This window comes from Erithacus rubecula (assembly GCF_903797595.1).
Source record: "Erithacus rubecula genome assembly, chromosome: Z".
NCBI classification, from domain to species: domain Eukaryota; kingdom Metazoa; phylum Chordata; class Aves; order Passeriformes; family Muscicapidae; genus Erithacus; species Erithacus rubecula.
In genome coordinates, this window is record NC_136661.1 from 30,710,018 (window position 1) to 30,731,067 (window position 21,050).

The 21,050-nt window shown below is 47.5% G+C and overlaps 1 protein-coding gene across 4 annotated transcripts in view; it reads left to right on the plus strand.

Moving 5' to 3' along the window:
- Nucleotides 1–21,050, plus strand: part of CTIF (cap binding complex dependent translation initiation factor) — a 119,228-nt gene that overhangs the window by 46,197 nt on the left and 51,981 nt on the right. For all 4 annotated transcript variants that reach the window (XM_079330351.1, XM_079330352.1, XM_079330349.1 and 1 more), the window contains one exon: nucleotides 4,626–4,702. In XM_079330351.1, coding sequence (XP_079186477.1) covers nucleotides 4,626–4,702 — 77 coding nt within the window. The remainder of the gene's footprint in view (nucleotides 1–4,625; nucleotides 4,703–21,050) is intronic.

Below are 21,050 nucleotides of genomic sequence, written 5' to 3' on the forward strand. Positions count from 1 at the left end.
AGGGTGGGCAGGGCTGGCACAGGGTGCCCAGAGCAGCTGTGGCTGCCCCTGCATCCCTGGCAGAGGGGTGGAACTAGATGGTATTTAAGGTCCCTTCCTACCCAAAATTTACCATCCCCAGCGAAAGAGGCAAAGTTGGTGCCCTCCTCCAACTTCTTCAGATGATCCTGCTGCAAAGGAGGCATGAGAAAAATCATAGCAAAGTCTTTTTTTAGGAGGGTAGCAATAAACCCAGCCATTTCCCTCCTGTTCCTGCCCCTCTTCCTTGTGTCTCTCCAAGCCAGTATCCTGCAGGTGGGGTGGGACCAGCAGAGGGATGTTTCTGGGGAGAAGCAGGTATCAGTGGGGAAGGAGGTGGAAGCTCTTGGGTTGCTGCAGAATGCCAGTGATATCTTGAAAGCTTTTTATTTGTTCTTTCATTAAGCTTTGAAGTAAATGTATCTGGGGAGCAGCTTTTTGGATTTGCACAGGCAGGTGGACAGGGATGAAGGTTGGACAGACACCTTCATTAGGAAGGTAAAGCACAAAAAGAGAGCACATAGCCTTTCAAGGCTCTGCCTGTGGCCTGTTGTTTGCAGCAATTCCAGTAGATGACAGATTTCCCTAGCTGACCATACAACAGTTGCCTGAGCTTGCCAGACATCACCTTCTCCAAAAGTTGTTTTCCCCAAAAAAAATCTAAAAATGTGTGTGCACGTCATAACACATCTGATCTCCTGGGGACTGGCCCAGAGGGCAGACCATTCCTGAACAGACCTTCTTTTCCAGTGCTTTTGGCCCTTCTTGGTAGAGCATGTATGTTTATGATTTAAATTGGAACATATGTGCATTAGAAGTCCCATGGGTGTCTCAGGTTCTGCTCCAAGCTTCCCACCATGCAAACCACAGAATGTTTAGCTCCAAAACTGAAAATCAGCCCTATTAGCAGTCCTTCCTGTGACCATGGGCTCCTTGTGCTTTGCTTTTCCTACACCAGTCACTTTCTGAACCAGCAGCACTGAAATACTGGTTTGGTGCCTTCTCCAGCCACCTGTGAATAAATATCAGGATAAAACCCATGTGGGAAAGAGACCAAATGTGATTTTGCTGCCCCCTGAGAGGAGTTGCAAACCTATGAAAGCCATGAGCACCTGAGTTTGAAGGCGTTTCTGGCCAAAGCAGGAGAAAAGCCCATCCCTCTTGTAGACCCACTGCAGAGCAGAGGGTAGTCTTCTGCCTTGAGAGACGTTTTCCTTTTTCTCTGTTCAGGGGTTTGTCTTCAGAAGGAGCCTGTCTGCTGAAAGTTGTAAGAGCTGCATTTCAGATCCACGTTGTCCTCAGTGATCTGGCTCTGCTGAAGGCACTTCCACTGTCCTGCAAAACCCATGTGGGCAGCAGCCTCAGACAAGAGCTGTGTTATCAAAGCTCTCACCATGCCCTTGGGATTCTATCCCCACCCACCCATCACCTTTGGTCTTCTCCAGCCACTCCACCCTAATTGCAATTTGCTGATATTTCCTTTTACATCAGCTCGCTGCATGCACAAAAAAAAAAAAAAAAAAAAAAAGTCAACTTTTCTCCCTTCCAAATTTAGCTTTGTTTAGGCACCAAAATAGACAAGAGTAGGGATCAGTGACTGTTTTTTTCCAAAACATTGTCTCGCGACCAGGACTGAGGAAGGGAATTGCTTAGCTGGAGAAAGGAGATGTTTGATTTTCATAAATGGGGACACTGAGTTCTCCTCTGTTCAAGCACATGTAGTATCCAGGAGTACTTTTTGGATTAGGAACTTATTCCCCTGTAATTAATTCATCTCTCATCCCGTTGATGTCAGCTGCTAGTAGAGGTGTGAGGAAGCTCAGGGATTCTCTGCAAGGAGGACATGCAGGAATGCACCACTGTACAGGTTTCTAGTTGGAAAGAGCAGAAAGGCAGCTCCTGAGGCTTTAATGAGGTCCTCACTAGAGGAAATTGGTCCTTGTGTGGAGTGGAGATATTTTCATTTTTCCAAGGTAATTGTATTTGCACATGTGTCAGTAATGTAGCTTAAATTCTTAAAAACACCCCAAGCATTAGCCTGCCATTGTAGTACAACATTTAGAAATAGCCTCACTGATTATTGTACTATTTTTAGTCCAATTTGCTAAACTAGCTCTGCTGATGGGATTGGACTGTGTCTCCTCCTTCCCCTCCTTTTCTCATTCAATTTGGTATTTGTTGGCAAATTTCGAATAATTTTTCAAAGGAACGGAGATCCTAGAGATATTGAGCTCCCCCTATGCGTTCAGTGAAAATAAATAATTGGGAAATGAGTGATGAGGAACACTCAAACCACAGCCCTCAGCAGTGAAGAAGTTTCAGTCTGAGCACCCTGGTCTGGTGGAAGGTCCCTGCCTGGGGCAGATGGGTTGGAACTGGATAATCTTTATGGTTCTTTGCAACCTGAACCATTCTGGGATTATATGATTCTAAGGTATCACAGAATCATGGAATTCTAGAATATTCTGAGTTGGAAGCCACCCACATCATCCAGCCCAGCCCCTGTCCCTGCACAGACACCCCAACAATCCCACCCTGTGCATCCCTGAACTCTCCTGGAGCTCTGGCAGCCTCGGGGCTGTGCCCATTCCCTGGGGAGCCTGGGCAGTGCCAGCACCCTCTGGGGGAAGAACCTTTCCCTGATATCCAACCCAAACCTCCCTGGCACAGCTCCAGCTGTTCCCTGGGTGCTGTCCCTTCCACAGGGAGCAGGGATCAGAGCTGTCCCCTGGGAGGAGCTGCAGACCCCAGTGAGGTCTAGCCTCAGTCTCCTCTTGTTGGGGCTCAGCAAGCACAGTCACCTCAGACACTTTCTCATGGGGCCCCTCCAGACCCATCACCATCATTGTAGTTCTCCTTTTAGACCTTTTCTAACAGCTTTATATCTTGGCTTGGTGAGTTCCTTATGCCTTGAAGGAGGAGCAGAGCTCTCCAAATGAGGAGGCTCCAGCTGCCCTGGGATCTGTAGGGTTGCTCAGCAGCAGTTTCTCCAGGATTTTTGCAGTGGTCAAGATGGATGATCACAATAAATCTTGTCTGTCCTCAACTTGGTGGTGCCTTCTCTGGCCTAAATTCATCATCATTCCCAGGAAGCTTTCTCCTCCATTACATCTTCCACCAGAGAAACTCAGTAACTGCTGCTGAAATCAGCTGTCATTTCCAAAGGCTCTTCACACAAAAGGGAGAGGGACTTTTTTCTGAAGTCAGTGTGTTATGTTGTCATGCCAATGTCACAAAGCTGCTGCTGGATGAGGCACATTCCCACCCAGCCAGCCCTTGCCCAGGCTGCTCCCTCATGGCCTCTCACACTGGTGATTCCCAGCAGTGCTGGAGCACCAGGCTGAGATGGATGGTGATGGAAATAAAAGGAGCAACTTTTACAGGGCTTTTATTGCCAGCTGGGGAATGACAAGACTGCATAAATAAAATTCATTATGGTTATGACAGCTCTGTGGTCCCTGGAAAATAAATAATACTTTGCACTTACGTAGGGCCTTTCATCCAGGAGCCTCAGAGCTCTGTGTGAGCATTAACAAAGCCTCATCATGCCCATAGTAGGATGGTAAATACAGCAGCCCCCTTATCAGATGAACAGACCACGTCAGAGTCGGCATCTTCAGTGGAAAGAGGGTGCTGGAAAGGCAGGAGCTGGAGCTACACACAGCTCTGCCATGCCTTGTCTTGGAATCATAGAATCCTGGGTTGGTTTGGGTTGGAAGAGACTTTAAGGTTGTGTCGTTTCAACCCCCCTGCCATGGGCAGGGACACCTTCCACTATTCCTGGCTGATCCAAGTCCTGTCTAGCCTAGCCTTGGGCATTTCCAGGAATCCAGGGGCAGCCACAGCTGCTCTGGACACCCTGTGCCAGGGCCTCAGCACTCTCACAGTGAAGACTTTCTTCCTAATTACTGCTAAAAAATTCCTTCTAGTATCTCATCTAAGTGTTTCCTCCTTCATCTTGGGCTTGGGCAAGTGATGTACCATCCTTTTCACCTTGTTTTTTTCTTGTAAGGTAGATCCCACCTTGCTGCAGAATGGCATGGGCTGACCCTTTTGTGGTGGGCTGGCTCAGTGGGGTGCTCCTGATGTGGTTGTTCTCTTCCTACTGGGATTGAGGGCACAACCCCAGCACACCCAAACGCAGTTTGGTTCCTATTGGTTTCCCCAGGTATTCCCAAAATGCTGCAGAGCATCTTCCTTTACAGACATTTTTCCAGTGGGGTTCAGGGTAGATACACAAAGGATGCAGCCCAGGGATGTTGGATGGCTTAGGTGCTCCAGTGTGTCATGTGTGAAGTGGATGAGTTCCTTGACCATTGTGTGGGATTTGTGCATGTGTGATCCAGATCCAGTCATTTGCCCTGTGTGGTTTCACCCATACAGAAATTGCAGAAACCTTCATTCCCTGCTCCTTGCAACAGAGGGTAAAACACATTTGTGGATTTTCAGACTCACTCTTGTAGGGTGTGAGGTGTTGTAAGGATGTTTGGGGGGAAGCTGTTCCTTTTACCACGCTCACTTGCTGGGTGTACAGCTCTGTCTCACTCTCACCCCTTCCACGTTGATGCCTCCTGGAGCTGATGGTTACTTTTCCCTCTGTTTTACAGGGTTACCATCCATTGCCTCATGAAGCTGAAATCGCACACACCAAAAAACTGTTCAGAAGGAGGAGAAACGACAGGAGGTAGGTGAAACCTTTTTAATGTTTGGGTGAAATCTCTTTCTGAAATTTGAAAGATTGCATATCTTTCTCAACTGCCTCATGGTGAGTTTTTGGACAGTTCTTCAGTTCAGCAGTGTTAATGCATAAACTCTTATTTCAGCACTAACATCCTGAAAATATTTTGGGATGCATCCTGCATTGGTCCAGGAGTACCTTAAGGAATTTCTCTTCCCTTTTCCTTATTCCTTATTCCTTATTCCTTATTCCTTATTCCTTATTCCTTATTCCTTATTCCTTATTCATTATTCCTGCCTAGCCAGATCCCTCCACTTGCAGTCCAAGAGACAGCTGGTAATCTGTTGTCTGTAAAAGCTGGAGTCCTTGAGATTTGCTTTCTCTTTTTCTATTAAAAATCAAAATTTGCTGAGTTTCAGGGTTGCCTGGAAAATGGGTATGGTTTGGTTAAGAGGGGGTCACAGCCAGCCTCAGGTGTCTGTGGGAAGGAGTGTTTGTGCAAGCAGCCAAATTCCTGTGGCATTGGTGATTTCAGTCCACTGAGTTAATTTAATCAAAGTGATTGGATATTTAATTGTAAAATGCATATTAAATTTTATGAGGGCATCTAAAGTCTTTGATGGGAATCGTGACTATGGTTAAATGTGAAAAGAAGTGAAGAATAAGGGAGTCAGTTGTACATGCAGCCTTATTTCTGCTGACTTGTTCTATTCCAGCTTGAGACAACACATCAGGGCAATAAAGCAGTTCTAAAACCACAACTGTGAAAGATGACTGAACAGGAGAAAAAGTGGCCAGTCCTTTCTCCTGGAATAAACTATAGTCTGTGCCTGAGCTGTCACAGGGGGTGTTTTTGGGGAAGTCCTGCAAACACCTTGGAGTGTGTCCTCAAATCTCACCATCACTTCTTGTCTCATGAACAGCTATGATGTAGTTAACTCTGCGTGGTTTGATTTTCCTAAACTTCACTGAGGGACCAAAAAAAGGGCTGAAGAAAGTTTTCTCAGGCAACCTTCTTCTGTGGGGAGGATGGTTTGTCAGCAGCAAACTCCATTTCCTCTCAGGGACTCCCTCGTTTTTAGCTGTACACAATTCAGAAGCCAGTCTGGTCTTGTGATTTGGGGTGGGTTGTAAAAGGTCTTATTTCAGCTGGGTTGCAGCTCTCTGACCACCAAAACATGGTTATAACCAAGTCTGGTGTATTGCAAGACTGAGCTGGGTGGGCTTAACTGGAGCACTGGGCTGGGCTCCTCTGAGGAACCACGGTGGATTTTGGGGAGTTCTGCTCCCATCTCTGCCCTTCCTCTGCCATACAAAGAGTCCTTGATGCTTTGGGAGAGGAGACCCTAAGGGCCAAGAGGTCTTCTGCCCAAGGCTGTGATGAACCATGGGAGCCCTGTGTTGGTTCTTCACTGTCATCCAAAAAAACTCACCAGTTTGGAAGGATGGGAGAGAACACACCAGATCTGCATTTCTGTTTCTTTTTCTCTTTCTGGTCCCTTCAGATAAGCCATCAGCAGACAGAAGCATTCAGCCCCCCAGGGCATCACTGCCTCCTGCACAGATGGCAAGGAGAGATAGCAAAAGAAACTGCCTTGGGCTGGGGTTGGAAGATCACAGGGTGAGATACAGCCCTGGCCAAGTAGCACTGGGATAATGTCCTAGGAGAAGAAAAAAAAAAACCTTAAAATCTAATTGATCCAGCATCATTCCAGAGGAGACCGTGGGGTCATTTCAGCTCTATGCAGTCACAAATTAAATAAAATGGAAAGAGCAGAGGGTATGCACTTCTGCCCAAGTCCTCCACAGTGCTGTCAAAGCTTAGCCAGAAAACCATATTTATTTCTATTTCAAAAAGCTAAGATGCCTGAGTAGAGGGAGCTGGAGTCAAAAAGCAGATTTTGATTAATTATTTGAAAGACAAAGGCATGGTTCCCATCCCCTTCCTTCACCATGAAGCCTCAGCAGCCTCTCCTTCCCCAGCCACTTGTTTTGCTGCTGAAGGTTTTCAGCATCCCCTTGTCTCTGTAGTGCATTTGGGACTAGGAGGGAAAGTTCAGTCCTTTTAGTGTCACTTGAGTGGCTTCAAGAGAGCACTTGGTCCTTAAAATTGATTTCTAGCAGTGAGTTAGCTCTCAGAATGTTTATTTTATGCAGAAAGCATGACAGAAGTAAGGGAAGAAAAGGGCAGGAATAGGAGGGGGAAAGGGGAACTGGAAGAAAACCCAGATTTTATCAGAACACAGACTACAAAGCTGTTTACACTTGATTGCAGTGCTATTATCTTAATGTCCCAGGCATCATTCTGGGGCAGAAAAGCTCCATTCCGGAGCTGGTGGAGCCACACAGGTGATATAAAAATTCCTCAGGGTGAGGTTTTATGTTAGGCAAAACAGTCTGGGGTAATGGGCTTTTTGTTTAAAACCTCATCTAGATACAGAGACAGTCAGAATTGCAAGAGTGTGGATGGGGCATCAGAGGCAGTGAGGCTTAGGAGAAGCCTGGCAGGGCCATTTGGTGATGCAGGGGCTGGGAAGGGGCTGGGAAACAGCTCTGGATGCCTGGACCCAAGGGAAGAAGGCCTGGTTTCCTAGAAAGGGATTGGTAACAGGCAAGGATGGGAGTAGGGCTGGCATGCAGTGGATTTGCAAGAAGAGAGGAAGTTGTCCTGCTGAGTTGGTTAGAAGCAGGTGTTGTCCCAAAGTCCTGGACACACCTTGGTCTGGTTTTCATGGGGCAGCTTTTCCTCTTCTCCTGAAGCTGGTGGGTCCTGAAGCAGCAACCTGGGCCCCACAATAATGCCTGTATGGGGTGTGCAGGTTCTCCTTGCCCAGGACTTGTCTCATCCAAGCTGACAAATCCCTGGTGACCATGGAGGGCATCCTCCTGTCAGGTACAGGAGTCATCCTCACACCTGGCCATCCAGCTTGGGTTGAGATGTCAACCCCCAGTTTGACCTCTGGACAGGTACAGCTGGCCTTGCCTGGTTGTAGGTCACCTTTGGGTTGGCTAGAGCTTTATCTAACACACCTACTACAAAAAAAGCTGATAAAGCTCACTGGTACCCAGACTCTGCCTCTTTTGTTCTTCCCAGCTGATCTTACAAATGGTGCTGATTCCCTCCCAGAGTATGTGTGGGGTTCTCTTGCCTCCCTGACAGTGACATTCCAATGGGGACACGTGTTGGGCTGGTGAAGCACCTTTTGTTTCTCATGCAGAGGCAGGCTGATGTCCAGCCCTGCTATAAATAGAGCATGTCCCTGCTTCCTTCCTGTCACCTTTCCTCAGGAAATGCTCTCTCTGTGCTCTGGAGGAGCACTGCTCACCTACCCTGGGGTCTCTGCCTCACACCTTTCACTGCCTTCAGGAGAAGAAACCACAAGGGAGTGACCCATGGATCTCTCCTTGTATATGTGCTATCTTTCTATGTTTCCCAATCATTTTTTTTTTCTGTTTCTGTGGATGCCTTGGAGACTCAAAGCCTGATTGGATCAGGCTCTGAGCAACCTGACCTAGTGAAAGGTGTCCCTGCTTCTAGAGCTGAATGGTCTTCAAGGTCCCTTCCAAGCCAAATCATTCTGGGATCTTATGATTTTCCAGGGATGCGTGGTTCATTTGTTGCATTAGATAGGTATGAAGAACAAATTAGATGTCATTAAAAAAAACTGAGCCCCACATCTGCTGGAGGGTTTGGCTGCACATGGTGCTGTGAAAGCCTGCAGGAGGTGGTGAGGTCCTTCCTGCAGAGAGCTCATGGTCAGAGCAGTAGAGGTATCAACCCCCTCACCTGGCAGAAATTCTTCAGCCAGTGTCTCCTCTTGGCTTAGGGTCAGGAGGTGTGACTGCCACCTCCTGATGAGGATGGTGCAGAGCATCACTGCTTGCTGGCATCATGGAAGGAGAGCAGCACAGGCTGGTGTTCTCATACCATGACCTAAAACCCCAAAGGCCAGTTAGTTACCCCCAAAGATAATCACCCTCAGGGAAGGTGTGAGTTTTCCTGGGTGGTGGCAGTACCTTTCCTCCAAGAAGATACTGTGGGATATGGAGTACAACAGACCCATTTTTCAACTCCTCTCCTCTGACCTTTCCTAACTCAGTGCCTCTCTGCTAGCAGAGCTAGCTGTGCTGGGATGTGATCTCCTTGGGCAGGTGGGCTCTGAGTTTGGCCCCTTGTTTTTCAAAAAGTTCCCAAAACTCCCATTTTTTTTCTTGCATTACAAGTTGACTTTGTGTTGCACAGGGTTCTTCCAACTCCCATGGTCTCCTGGTATGATGTGTTTGAGACAGAGGGTCAGCTGGCCAAATCTTTTAGCTTGGAAGTGCATGGAAATATATGGACAGAGACTTGCCCCATTTCCAGTTCAGACAGGATTTACAGGGCACATATGGAGTTGCAGTGGGTTAAGACAGGTGGGGTTGTACCTACTCCTTGGTCTTCTGGTTAACAGTGCTGAAATGGTTCTGTGTCACTTGAGGAAGGGAACACTTTTCCTGATGAAAGCAAGGGTTGCTGGGAAAGTCTTAAAAAGTTTGCACCACTAAAATTACATTGATTCAACATCATGTTGAATTCAAAAGGCTGCAAATCAAGACAAATCAAAAGCAAATCCTTGGGTATCCACAGATGCTGGCTGGTACCTTCTGTTGCTTTTGATGGTCCTTGTCTGGGGGCAAGAACAGGGAATGATGGCAGAGAGAAGAGCAGCCCCATGTCCTGCAGGGGATGGAGTAAAAGGCTAAGAGTTAATCAATCCTCTGTTTGCAAAAGGCCTCTGAATCCCTCTTTTCAGTAGAAGCAGTGGTAATCTCTTGTGCTTCTTCTGTGCTGCTGGTGTGTCTTCAGGCTCTGAGGTGACCTAAGCCATGAGAGGCTGCCCTGCCTGTCCCAGCCAGGGCTGTTGGGGATCACAGACAGCCTCAGGTGAAGGACCATCACCCTCAGCTGTGACTGAGCTTTGTGTTGTCTCCTCCTCCTCCTGTTGGATGAGATTTTAAGAGGGGTGTTTCTGCACCTGGGAAGTCCATCCTGCATAAAGGCCCTGTGTGGCTGCAGAATTCCTCCTGGCTCATACATGGAGGGAAAGGTTGAGAGCAAAGAGGCTCAGGAGCCCTCCCCATCTCATTAAGCATGCCCCAGATACTCAAAGATTTTATGAACAGAATTACAGAAATGTCCCCAAGTTTTCTCTAGCATTGTCTGACTTTATTTACTTCCTAGAGTTTACTTGGCTTTGCACTTAAATGATCAGGAAAAAACAGTCTGGCTTATTTTCGTGTGTGTGTGTGTGTGTGTGTGTGTGTGTGTGTTTTCTGGATTTAATTAGATTCAGAGCTGGAGGAGGCAGAAATATCCTCCTTCCCTGGAGAGCCCCGGGTGGCTGTCAGGGACGGTTTCCTCTTCCTGAAGCAGGAGGGTTGTGTAAGCACCACTGACCCTCCTGCTGGCGCCCACGCCGTGCTCTGGGTTATCTGGGGTGAGCACACAGAGCGGGCATCCCTGTCCCAGCTCCCCAGCCAGAGCCAGCCCTGCTGAGAAACCTCCTGGGGCTCATCCCAGCCCAGCCATGTGGCCCTGGCCTGGGTCTTTCAAGGAGATGGTTCTGCCCAGGGACAGCCCAGAGGATGGTCAGGGTGGGCTCAGGGCCAGGCAGGGAACGTCCCATATCCGCTGGCGGCTCCACTGAGGAGCGTAGGCAAGCTGTGATATATTTCTTTTCCCATTATATTTAATTTTACAGACCCTTGGGGACACTCAACCACCTACAGTGATTAGTTCGACTGATTAAGCTGCTTTTCCTCTTGTGACAAACTCCTTTTGTGAAGGGTTTTCAATAGCCACGCTGCTCAGGACATTGTTCCTGTACAATTTCCTTTGAAAACACCATAAAGGGCACTCTACTGCTTCACCCTGTCGTAAAACACCACAGGAATCAGCTTGGCTCAGCTTGCTCCTTCAAGGGCAAGATCTCCTCATTCAGGGACAAGATACAGGGTTGGGTGGGAGTTGCAGGACCATGTGGTGCTGGAGTGAGATGGAACCATGAGCAAGGGGGATTTCAGATGAGATAAGATGGAAAGCAAAAGTTTTCTGCCTTTTTTTTTTCCTTCTGTTTGTTAATAAGAAAGCCTGGGGTCACCCAGGGAAGTGAAGGATAAATAAACTTGAGAGCACAGAGAAGGAAATGCTGCTTCACACGTGTCAACTGGTTCAGCCTTGCCTGGCAGAGGCTGGGGTGGATGCAGATGCTCTTGAGGTACCCAGGGGTAAAAGATGCAGGGGAAGAAGAGCTGTTTGTGCTGAAGAAACATGCTGCTGTGAGCAGCAAGTGGATAAAACTGGCCATTTAATTAAGACTGGAAGTTAGATTGACACCAGGGGAGTTACAGATAGAAGGAACTGGAGGGAGTGCGGCCACACAAAGTCATTCCTCCCCGTGTTTGTAGTTACTCCCATGCCCTCTCATGAGGATGTTGGGTAAGACCTGTTATCACTTGGATCTGGTTGGTCCAGCAGCTGCCCTTTAGGTAAGGTACTGATGCAGCAAGGCAGAGATTATGTTGGGAAGGGTCAACCCTTTCAACCTGGCCAGACATGGTGGCATCACCCTGCCCACTGCCCTTCCTTCCAGGAGGTGAGGGGAAGGCTCTGCCAGAGGTCACAGCATGGAGACTCCACTCCTGGAAGAGGAGATTGTTGACACAAAGCCTGCACCAGGCTCCCCATTGAAGGAGCAGTCCTCAAATGATCAAAAAGGCACCTCCTGACACCCTGTGGGTGTGCTGCTGGTGTGACTCAGCCAAGAGTGGAGCTGCTGGGCAGCACTGCAGCTTCTTGTCAGGAGGGAGCACTTGGAGGGGAGATCTGGAGGTTCTTTGGCTCCATCAACACCTTTTGCTGCCTTTTGCCATGGCTCAATGAGCAGGACACAGCATGGCAAAAGACAGTGGCTTTAAACTGACTGAGGGCAGAATGAGTGTAGGTATTGAGAAGAATTGCTGTCTGTGAGGGTGGGCAGGCCCTGGCACAGGGTGCCCAGAGCAGCTGTGGCTGCCCCTGCATCCCTGGAAATGTCCAAAGCCAGGTTGAACAGGGCTTGGAGCAGCCTGGGACAGTGGAAGGTGTCCCTGCCCATGCCAGGGGTGGAGCAAAATGAGCTTTAAGGTCCCTTCCAACTGAACCCATTCTAGGATTCTGTGATATTCCCTGTGCAGTAATCTGAGCCCTGGTACCTACAGGCACAGATGATTCAACAGCTCTGCAGAAGTTTGAAGTTCAGCTGGATTTATATCTAGCATCACTCCTGGGCCAGCTTGTCAAAGAGTGAGTAACTACCCCAGCACCATCCACAGAGCTGCATATGTAGAGTCCTCCCATCACTGTGCCCATGTGAAACACCAGGAGCACTGAGGTGGAGCAGTTGGTATTCAGCACCCACTGGGGAATTTGTTTTGCCTGTCACCTGTGTCTGAGGCTGTGGTGGGCTGAGGAGAGGTTCTCCATCCAGCTGCTCATTTCTGGCATTGTGGGCAGCACTGAGGCCTTACATGCTTGGGGGTGTCAGTGAAAATATGCCCAGCCATGCTTCACCACCCATGGCAGGTGGTGTGGCCTGATCCTGCTGGCAGAGCACACCACAGGAGGGGTGCCATGCTCACAGCTCCTGTCCTGATGCTGGCAGCAGCCAGAAGCATTCTGCATTTTGTGCATGTGCAAGGATAAAGTGTTTCTGTGAAAGTCAGAGAGCTCTGTGGGCTCAGCACTAATGGAAAGAAAAAGATAAACCTCTGTGAGTTGGACAGGACATGGTCCTCATGAGCAGGGGATGCATGTCCACTGCTGTTCCCCATATCTGCTCTGGGCTCCTTGTGTGCCTAGCTAAATACCCATGCAGAAGGGTTAAAAGATACTCATCTAAGCAAATTTTATCCTTTCCTTTCATTGTTCCTTTTTTTTCTGATGCCAGCAGGCAGTGGCAGGAGCAGGCTGGGTGCATTTCCCAGCTGCAGGGTTGCCACCTCTCTATTGAGAATGGCTTTGTCATTATATAAAAACTCGAAAACACAAGACCTTTTATTCCCCTTTTTTCTTCACAGTCTGGGTGACTGAAGTGACCCCTGTCCTGCAGACTAAATTTAACCCAAATAGCCAAGCTGCCAGTAGACTTCATGGCATCAGGAGGCTTTTGCAGGTTGTTTTTATCCATCTCTGCCACTGATTGAAAGACTTTATGTACCAGTAGCAAAGCACATTACTGTTATGAAACCTCAATAGAAATGTGTGGCCTTCTGGATAGGCTCAGAGTCTTATGATGTTGCTTCACTGAAAGCAAAATAATTGCTCTTGCAAAAAAAAAATCTGGAACTTCAGTGTGTGGATGTGGTGGAGGTGGTTTCTATGAAAACTGAGTGTTTTGTCTTTTTGCTGTGTGGTATCAGGGGCTGGTCTGGAGATCAGTGAGTTGTCACTGATGTCACTTCACTAGTGTTCCAGGCCAGGCTTGGAGCAGCCTGGTCTGCTGGAAGATGTCCCTGCCCATGGCAGGAGTGGAAGAATGTGGTCTTGAAAGTCCCTTCAAACCCAAACCACTGTGTGATTCTATAACTTTTGTGAGCATTTTGGAATGGGAGCAAGAGCTCATGGTGGCTCTGCAGCTGTGGAAAAGGGTAGGAGAGAAGCCACTCTTTGAGTCCAAGGCTTTGGGGGGAGCATGAGAGACCTCATTCAGTGCTCACCTTTATCAGAGATTGCTGGGCTTCACCCCCATGGTCACAGGTGCTCTTTCAGGTACCCTAGCTTGTCTCAAGCTCTGTGCAAGGAGCTGTCAGACACCAGACCTTGTGGTACCAGCAGCAGAATGGCTGGAAGCCAAACAAGATGCTGCAAGGCATCTCCAGTGTCACATCTGGATCCCACTGCTTGTGTCATGAACTGGAGGCTCAACTTCCCATTATGCTCAGAGGGGATGTGTTCAGTGAAGTTTGGAGGATGCTTCACCCCCACATAAGAAAAGTTAGCCTGTTCATCTTACAGAGAACATATTTCCTTGCTTTATTTTGCCTTCCCATGTTGACCAGAACCAAGGAAGTCTGAAAAACAAAGAGATGTGGGAGGAGTTGAGCCAAAACCTCACACTGGAGGGAGTGCTGGAACTAGGATTTGTTTCTGGGCTCTCTTCAGCAAGAACTTCAGACTGGGCATCCCAGTCTCAATTGGGATTGGGACTTTCATTAGAAGGGCATGTAGTGGTAGCACAAAGAGGAACAAGTTCCCACTTCCAGAGGGCAGGGTTGGATGGGCTGTTGGGAAGGAATTGTTCCCAGTGAGGGTGGTGAGCTCCTGGCACAGGCTGCCAGAGGAGCTGTGGCTGCCCCATCCCTGGAAACATCCAAGGCCAGGTTGGATGGGTCTTGGAGCACCCTGGGGTAGTGGAAGGTGTGTCCCTGCCCTTGGCAGGGAGGTTGGAATGGGGTTATCTGTAAAGTCCCTTCCAACCCAAGCCCTAAGTTACACAGTAAAATAAGTACCTGCACCCTTCTTGTTTTTCTTTCCTCTTTTTGAAACCAAATATAACTCAACATATCAATCACAAAGCATAAAAAAGAGACAGGTGAGATAGGAGAGATGAGCTGATGAGCAGGATTCAACACCAGTCACTGATCTCTCAGCAGCCTGTGTGAGGTGTGCAGTCACTTGTAGTCACTTGTTTCTTTTCATAAACAGGTGTCAGCAGAACTGTTGTCATCTCAGGTGAAAGGATTTAGCCCTGAGCCCCTTAAAGGCTACAACCCCTAGCTCAATGTCACATCAGTTATCTATTTAAACCTTCTTCCAGAAGAGGTGGCATCTTCTTTCTTTGGGTAGAGAGCTGGTGGGTCTGGTTGATTCAGCTGATATATCCTGAGGTAGAAACAGGCTTTACCCCTCCTGAGAGGGGTCTGGGGAGATACTGGGGTGGTTATCAGAAGGTGCATGGCTGGGATGCTTTTTGCACATTTCAGGCTAAGCATGAGCTGATCCAAGCCTTTGGAGTTGAGTGGGATTCTGGGAAGTTGTTTGATGAGCTGTGCCTAAGCTGTGGATGTTTATGTGTTCCCTTAGATTTGGTCCTAAGTGTAAAGACAAAATAAATGTGTGTTTTAAGATGTGTTATGGACACATGAAACCGTGGGAGGGTTGATAACTGGCTCTAAAGCAGAGCAATTTGTAGTCCTATTTAAAGACCTTATTTTAAAGCTGTTTTTCTAGCTTGTGTTTGAGGGACATTGTTAATGTATTTTGTGTGAAAATCTGCTCCTCTGTTCATTTTTACCTTATTCTGTGTTCTTAGGCACCATCTTCTTTTCTACTGTTTCCTTTCTTATAAAAAATTGCTTTTCCTCTTGTTTCCCCCATGGAACTTTACCAAAAGAAGTGTCCACACTTCTTCCCACAGACATTCCACTGGCAAGTCAAAAGGTTGGGGTGCATCCCCTTTGGGCCAGGTAGTTCTTTTACTGGGAAGATAAAGAATATCCCAGCCATCACTCAGGAATGTGGCATGCAAGGTATTTGTTTGAAAACTCTTTACAGTCAGCTGACAGCTCATATTCATACAGTTTTCATGCTGTCTAGAAAGGGTTGCACTATTTCCAGACCCAATCCATTCATGGCCAATGCTAAGGCTCCTCTCACAAATAAAAATAGTCACAGGAGCAGCTCTCACCCCGGGTTTGAAGATTGCAAGTTACACTGGGTGAAGGCGAAGGTGAATGTGTTTTATGGCTGGCATGAATGTGTCAGTTTTAAGGCTGTGAAATTTTGGAAGAGCCTTAGAAACTCGTTCCCAGAGGTCAACAGGACAAAGCTCTCCTGCTGAGTGAGTGAATAGAAATGAGTTCATAATTACAGAGTATAGTAGCTTTTTCACCGTTTTAATTGAGGTTTTTCAGAAAGGAAGAGAACTTAAAACAATACAGAAATGTCTTTTGTTCTTTCAGGGCCGTTTGCTGAGGGCTTTGCAGTGAGAGGAGAGGATGTTTATTAAAAACAACAATATCAAGATGTTATTTTAGGTCTGAAGGGCCATTCCTAGCTGCAACAAAATGAAATGCTTAAGATGGACTAGACACTCACTGAAAATTAGCTAAGTTATTTGCAAGACATTGCTGAACTTATGTTGGAACAGAAGAAAGAGAGAGGAAGGGAAGGAACTGAAGAAGTTGAAACACTCCTTTCCTTCTCAGTAGGATTTCCAAATCAAGTTAATTAGGTTTAACAGCACATGGGTCTGAACCCTTGAAGCAGCATCTGGAAGTCAGGGGTTTATCCTCATCCTTATGATCCTGTCTTCTCCATGCCCTCCTGGGAGCTGATGAGGCTTACTGGAAGGGACTTTGGGGGTGCAGAGGGAACACCCCAAACCCAACAGGGATGTCACAGCCACCCATGCTGAGCAGGCTGTGGGGGAGTTGAGCCAGCATAGTGGTGGCTGTGAAAAACTGCCTCTTCTCCAAGAGAAGCAAATGCAGGACTGATGTTTTTCTTTTTAAGGACAAAAGTGAGTCTGGTGGTGCACTTGCCTGCAACAGAAAATAGCAATACTAGCATCTAGATAAATCATAGTGTTCAGAATGTAACAGTGCAAGAAACTCTTCTAAGCAGCTGGGAGTACCTAAGCAGAGATGTTAAAATAACAGGTGTAGTTCTGCCTAATACTTAGAAACTTTGAACTAGTGATGAAGGACAGGTCATGTTTTCGGGAACAACTGCAGTAAAGATGCATCTCTGAAAAGAATCACAGGATGGTTTGGGTTGGAAGAAGCCTTGAAAATCACCCCCTGCCATGAGCAGGGACACCTTCCACTGCCCCAGGTTTATCCAAGCCCTGTCCAGCCTGGCCTTGGACACTGCCAGGGATCCAGGGGCAGCCACAGCTGCTCTGGGCACCCTGTGCCAGTGCCTCAGCACCCTCACAGTCAATAATTTATTTGTAATACCTAATTTAAATATCTTCTCCTTTAGTTTAAAACCATTACCCCTTGTCCTAATCATAGAATACGTCAATGTGGAAGGATCCCATAAAGATCATCAAGTCCAACTCACTCTTCTCACAGTACTACCTGTACCTAAAACACACAGCCAAGAAAGCTGTGCCAGCTGGAGCTGAGCCTCCTCGAGAGCTGGATGGAGAGCTCCTTATTGCAGTGCTGGTCCTTTGTGATGAGACTCCTCAAGGAGTTTAAGTGTTCATAGTCATGACAGTCCCAGCAGTGGGTGCTTGTCCTGCCCAGGCAGAGCTGGTGGTGGTAGAGCCCCAGCCAAGGGGTTGGCAGAAGGCAGTTTAGAAACAAATCATCATTTTGGTTTGATTTTCTGAGAGTTATTACACTAAATTAATTCTCCAGGCTGCAGGTCCCCAGAGGACAATAGGAACCCAGTGGTTTGTTCCTTGCAGGGCTCAGCTGGGTGATTGTGTTACCACAGCCTAATGAATTATGGACCTAATTGTCCTCGTGTGCCACCCCCTCCCAGCTGGGACATCACTCCTCTTATCTTGTGGTTGCCATGCCATCCTGCATCAGCAGAGTTCTTAACTTGCAGTTGGATGTGCTGTTGGTGTGCTGGAGCTGGACAGAATGGCCATAAAAGCAAAAGGAGAGGTGTGGTCACACAAGGCCAGCTGGTTTAGTGACCAGCAGTGGACAGCAGGAAGAGGGTGAGAGGAGCAGGGTATGCATGCAATGCTGCTTCCCAGCAGTGCTCTCCCCTCCTTAATGGCTGGACTGGATGATCTTAAAGTTTCTTACCCCTCTAAGTACTGAATGGCTGCAATAAAGTCTCTACAGAGCCTTGCCAAGCTGAACAACCCCAGCTCTCTCAGCCTTTCCTCATAGGAGAGATGCTCCAGAACTCTTTGAGCAATTTTTGGTCTTCCTCCTGGGACACCTTGATCATCTTCACAGAATCCTACAGTATGTTTTAGTTAGGGAGGGACTTTAAAACTGATCCTGTTACACTCACTGCCATGAGTAGGGACACCTTCCACTATCTCAGGCTGTTCCAAGCCCCATCCAGCCTGGCCTTGGACACTGCCAGGGATCCAGGGGCAGCCACAGCTGCTCTGGGCACCCTGTGCCAGGGCCTTACCACAGTCACAGCAAGAATTTCTTCCTAACATCTAATTTAAATCTCCACTTTTTAAGTTTAAAACAGGTCTCCCTTGTCCTATCCCTACCTGCCTGTGTAAAAAGTTGCCCTCTCTTGTTTTTATAAGCATTCTAAGTACTGTAAGGCAGCAGTGGGATCTCCCTGGAGCCTCTTTTTTCCAGGTGAACACCCCAGTTTCCCCAGCTGTCTCCAGAGCAGAGGGGCTCCAGCCCTCAGAGCATCTCCATGGCCTCTTCTGGACTCAGTCCAGCAGGTCTCTGTCTTTGGTATTGCTTGTATTGGTGTTGCTTTGGCAGCAGATGGTGTGATTTATGTATTTTTACCTAACATGCAAGGAAAATCTTCATTGTGTGTGTAAGTGTGAGGTGCTGTTGGGTCAGTGGGGATTAAGATGGGTCACAGGGAAGGAATGCAAGAGCCATCCCCAGGGCAGGCAGCCAGAGAGGTGGACAACAGAACACCTCATCAGAGCTTCACCAACCTGAAGGTGCCTTTGGCAGAGGACTGCTCTCAGCATCTCCCCTTTGGCTGTGAGGAAACCAAGGTGGGAAGATGGAAAGAGTCTGGACCTTCCCCCACCACAGACCTTGCAGTGAAGCTGTGGCCACCAGATCCTCCTGTTTTTGAGCTCTGCCACCCGTGAGCCTCCCCTGCAGGGCTTCTCTCAGTGTCACACAGTGCAAACACGGCTGACTACGTGATGCTATTTCAGCCAGCCAGAACTGAGGGAAGGAAATAAAGCGGCAGGTTCCTGTGCTCTAGGAAACTGATCTGTTATTGAAATGGCTTTCTCTTTGGTGGAGTGTTTCCTGCACAGCTCCTCGGCACTGGAAATGGATTTATCCATCCTCACCTTGTTTTCCACCGTGAGTTCATGGAGGTGTTGTTGCTGGAGTGAATATGAAGTGCAATAACTTGTTTCTTTCTCGTGCTTTCCATCCTCAAATATAAATGTGCCGCTGCCTTGGAGTGAGCACCCAGGGCTTCCTGCTGCCAAATTGCTCCCCAGAGTATCTGGCAACTGGGCTCAGAGATAAGGGCAAGCACAGGCTGATTCTTTCAGTGGGTATGAGTAAAAGGCTTTGTGGCACCCACTGTCTCATGCAATGCCATTCAGTGAAACCTGGCCCAAATTTGAAGAAGCCCAGCAGCACTTCAGTGGTGTGCATGGTTTGGGTGGTGACTTACAGTTTTTGGTCACAACAAGTAGCCACCCTGTCAGCAAAAGAGCATCTTCCACTCACTCCTTGTCCCTGCAAGCCCAAGCTGGGGACATTGGCCCTGGGGACCTGGAGGGAGCTTGCAGGGCCTCCTGGCATGGTTAGTGTGTGAAGAAGTTGCCAGCTTAAGTTGTTTGGGCTCTTGTTGCAGAAACAATATTTCTGTCTGACCCCAGTTAGCAACTGATGTTTGCAAAATAAAGAAGTCAAGGCACTGGAAATACTTTCCATTCCGGCTCTTGTCTCAGCCCAAAATATTAGTATTAAAAATATTGCATCTATTATATGCAGCTAATATCTCTGCTGGCACATAAATCACCCAGGGATTTTTCATCTCCATATTAAAAAAGAAAAAAAAAAAAAGTTAGCTGTGGTCTATTTTTGGGTATTTGTTAACTGTTTTGTTTCCATTTATTCCTACTAGAGCCACAGCAGTCTGTCTCCAAGGGACCATCTGTGTGAGAGAGTGTCCCTAGATTGATTCAGAAGGTGTCAGGGTCATTGACAGCTATGAAGGCACTGGCTCTCTGCTCTTTCTCTGATAATGTCTTTATTTAGCGTGACAGCCTCAGGGCACGAGTGGACAACAGGCTTCTTTCTTTCATTTAAACTAACATTGCTCCAGCCATTCCCAGCATTGTGCAGATGCTGTGGATCCTCCTGATTTCCTGATTAAAGCTGGGGGTGCAGGTCCCCAAGCAGCAAGGGCCAACAGCTCTGTGACATCAGAGCTGCAGAAAGGTGGCCCAGATCTGTGCCTCCCCCCAGGCAGTGTATTCCCATCCAAACTGACAAGTGAAAACTCATCCAAGAGAAATTAAATTTTGGGAGTGAATCAGACCCTGGCACAGCTTAGGGATTCTGTGGGAGTGTTAGGGGTAGCATGAGAGAGCAGGCAGGAGTGGGGTCAGGAGCAGAGAACTCCTCTTTTTGAAGGTGACCCTGCTCATTGCAGAGGGGGTTGGCTAAATGACCTGTAAAAGGCCCCTTCCAACTCAAACCATCTATAATTCTGTTAACTCTTCTTTTGACAGTGGGACAGAGTTAAGTAAACATTCAGGAAACAGTTTAGGATTGTCATTGGGTTGTAATAAATCAGTTTCCAGATCAATCCTGGCTCCTAAATTTCTACATTAAATGCTATAGGCTGCTGCGTTTTGTTTATAGAATTCAGTTTAATGTGTTTGAGAAAGGATTCTGGCACACCTAAGTCCAAAGCATCTCTGCAGTCTTGGATTGAAGTTTTACTGGATCCCTGTGTCGGAAGTAACTGCTTGCCATTGACTTTGGGTCATCTCATATGTCTGGACAGCTGTCAGGAGATCCTGTCAAATCTTGCCTTAGCTCCTACAGGAAAAGACATTTATTTCTTCACTAGAAAGCACTGGTATAAATAGGATATGGAAAAAAAAAAACCCTAGGATGTCTCCTTGATGCAGGTCAAAGAGGCACAGGGGTCTAAGGGAAGACAGCTGAACACAAAGGCAGCAGGTGGGGGCTCATTGTACTATTTAGGATGTGTCTTGGGGGGCAGGACCACAGAGGGACGGTGGTGGGCTGTGTCTGTGCATCTTGGCATGGGTTTAAAGTTTATATCTCTTGGAGGATTATCAGATCTCGGGTTAACTGATCAGCCTGGGTGTATTTTTAAAGGAGGCAGCCTGGAGTCTGAAGTATAAGCTCTTTTATTGCAAAGTAGTAAAAGATGATTCCATATTCATTCAAGCCACATTCTTACCAGTAGTCCAGGATCCGTTTATGTTTGGGAAACATTGTGTACTGTGGTCGTGTCTTAATTTAAACTGTTTTGTCTAAACTGGACTCAGTGCCTTGTCACAGTGTTTTCCGATGGTTTTTATGTAATTTTTGCCATCTTGTTTACAGTCCGCTGAGAATCCAACAACGTAATTCCAAGTAATGTAGTTTATGAAGAGAACTATTTCCAAGCGATTTCTACATGAAATCACAGCAGTGATTTCTACAC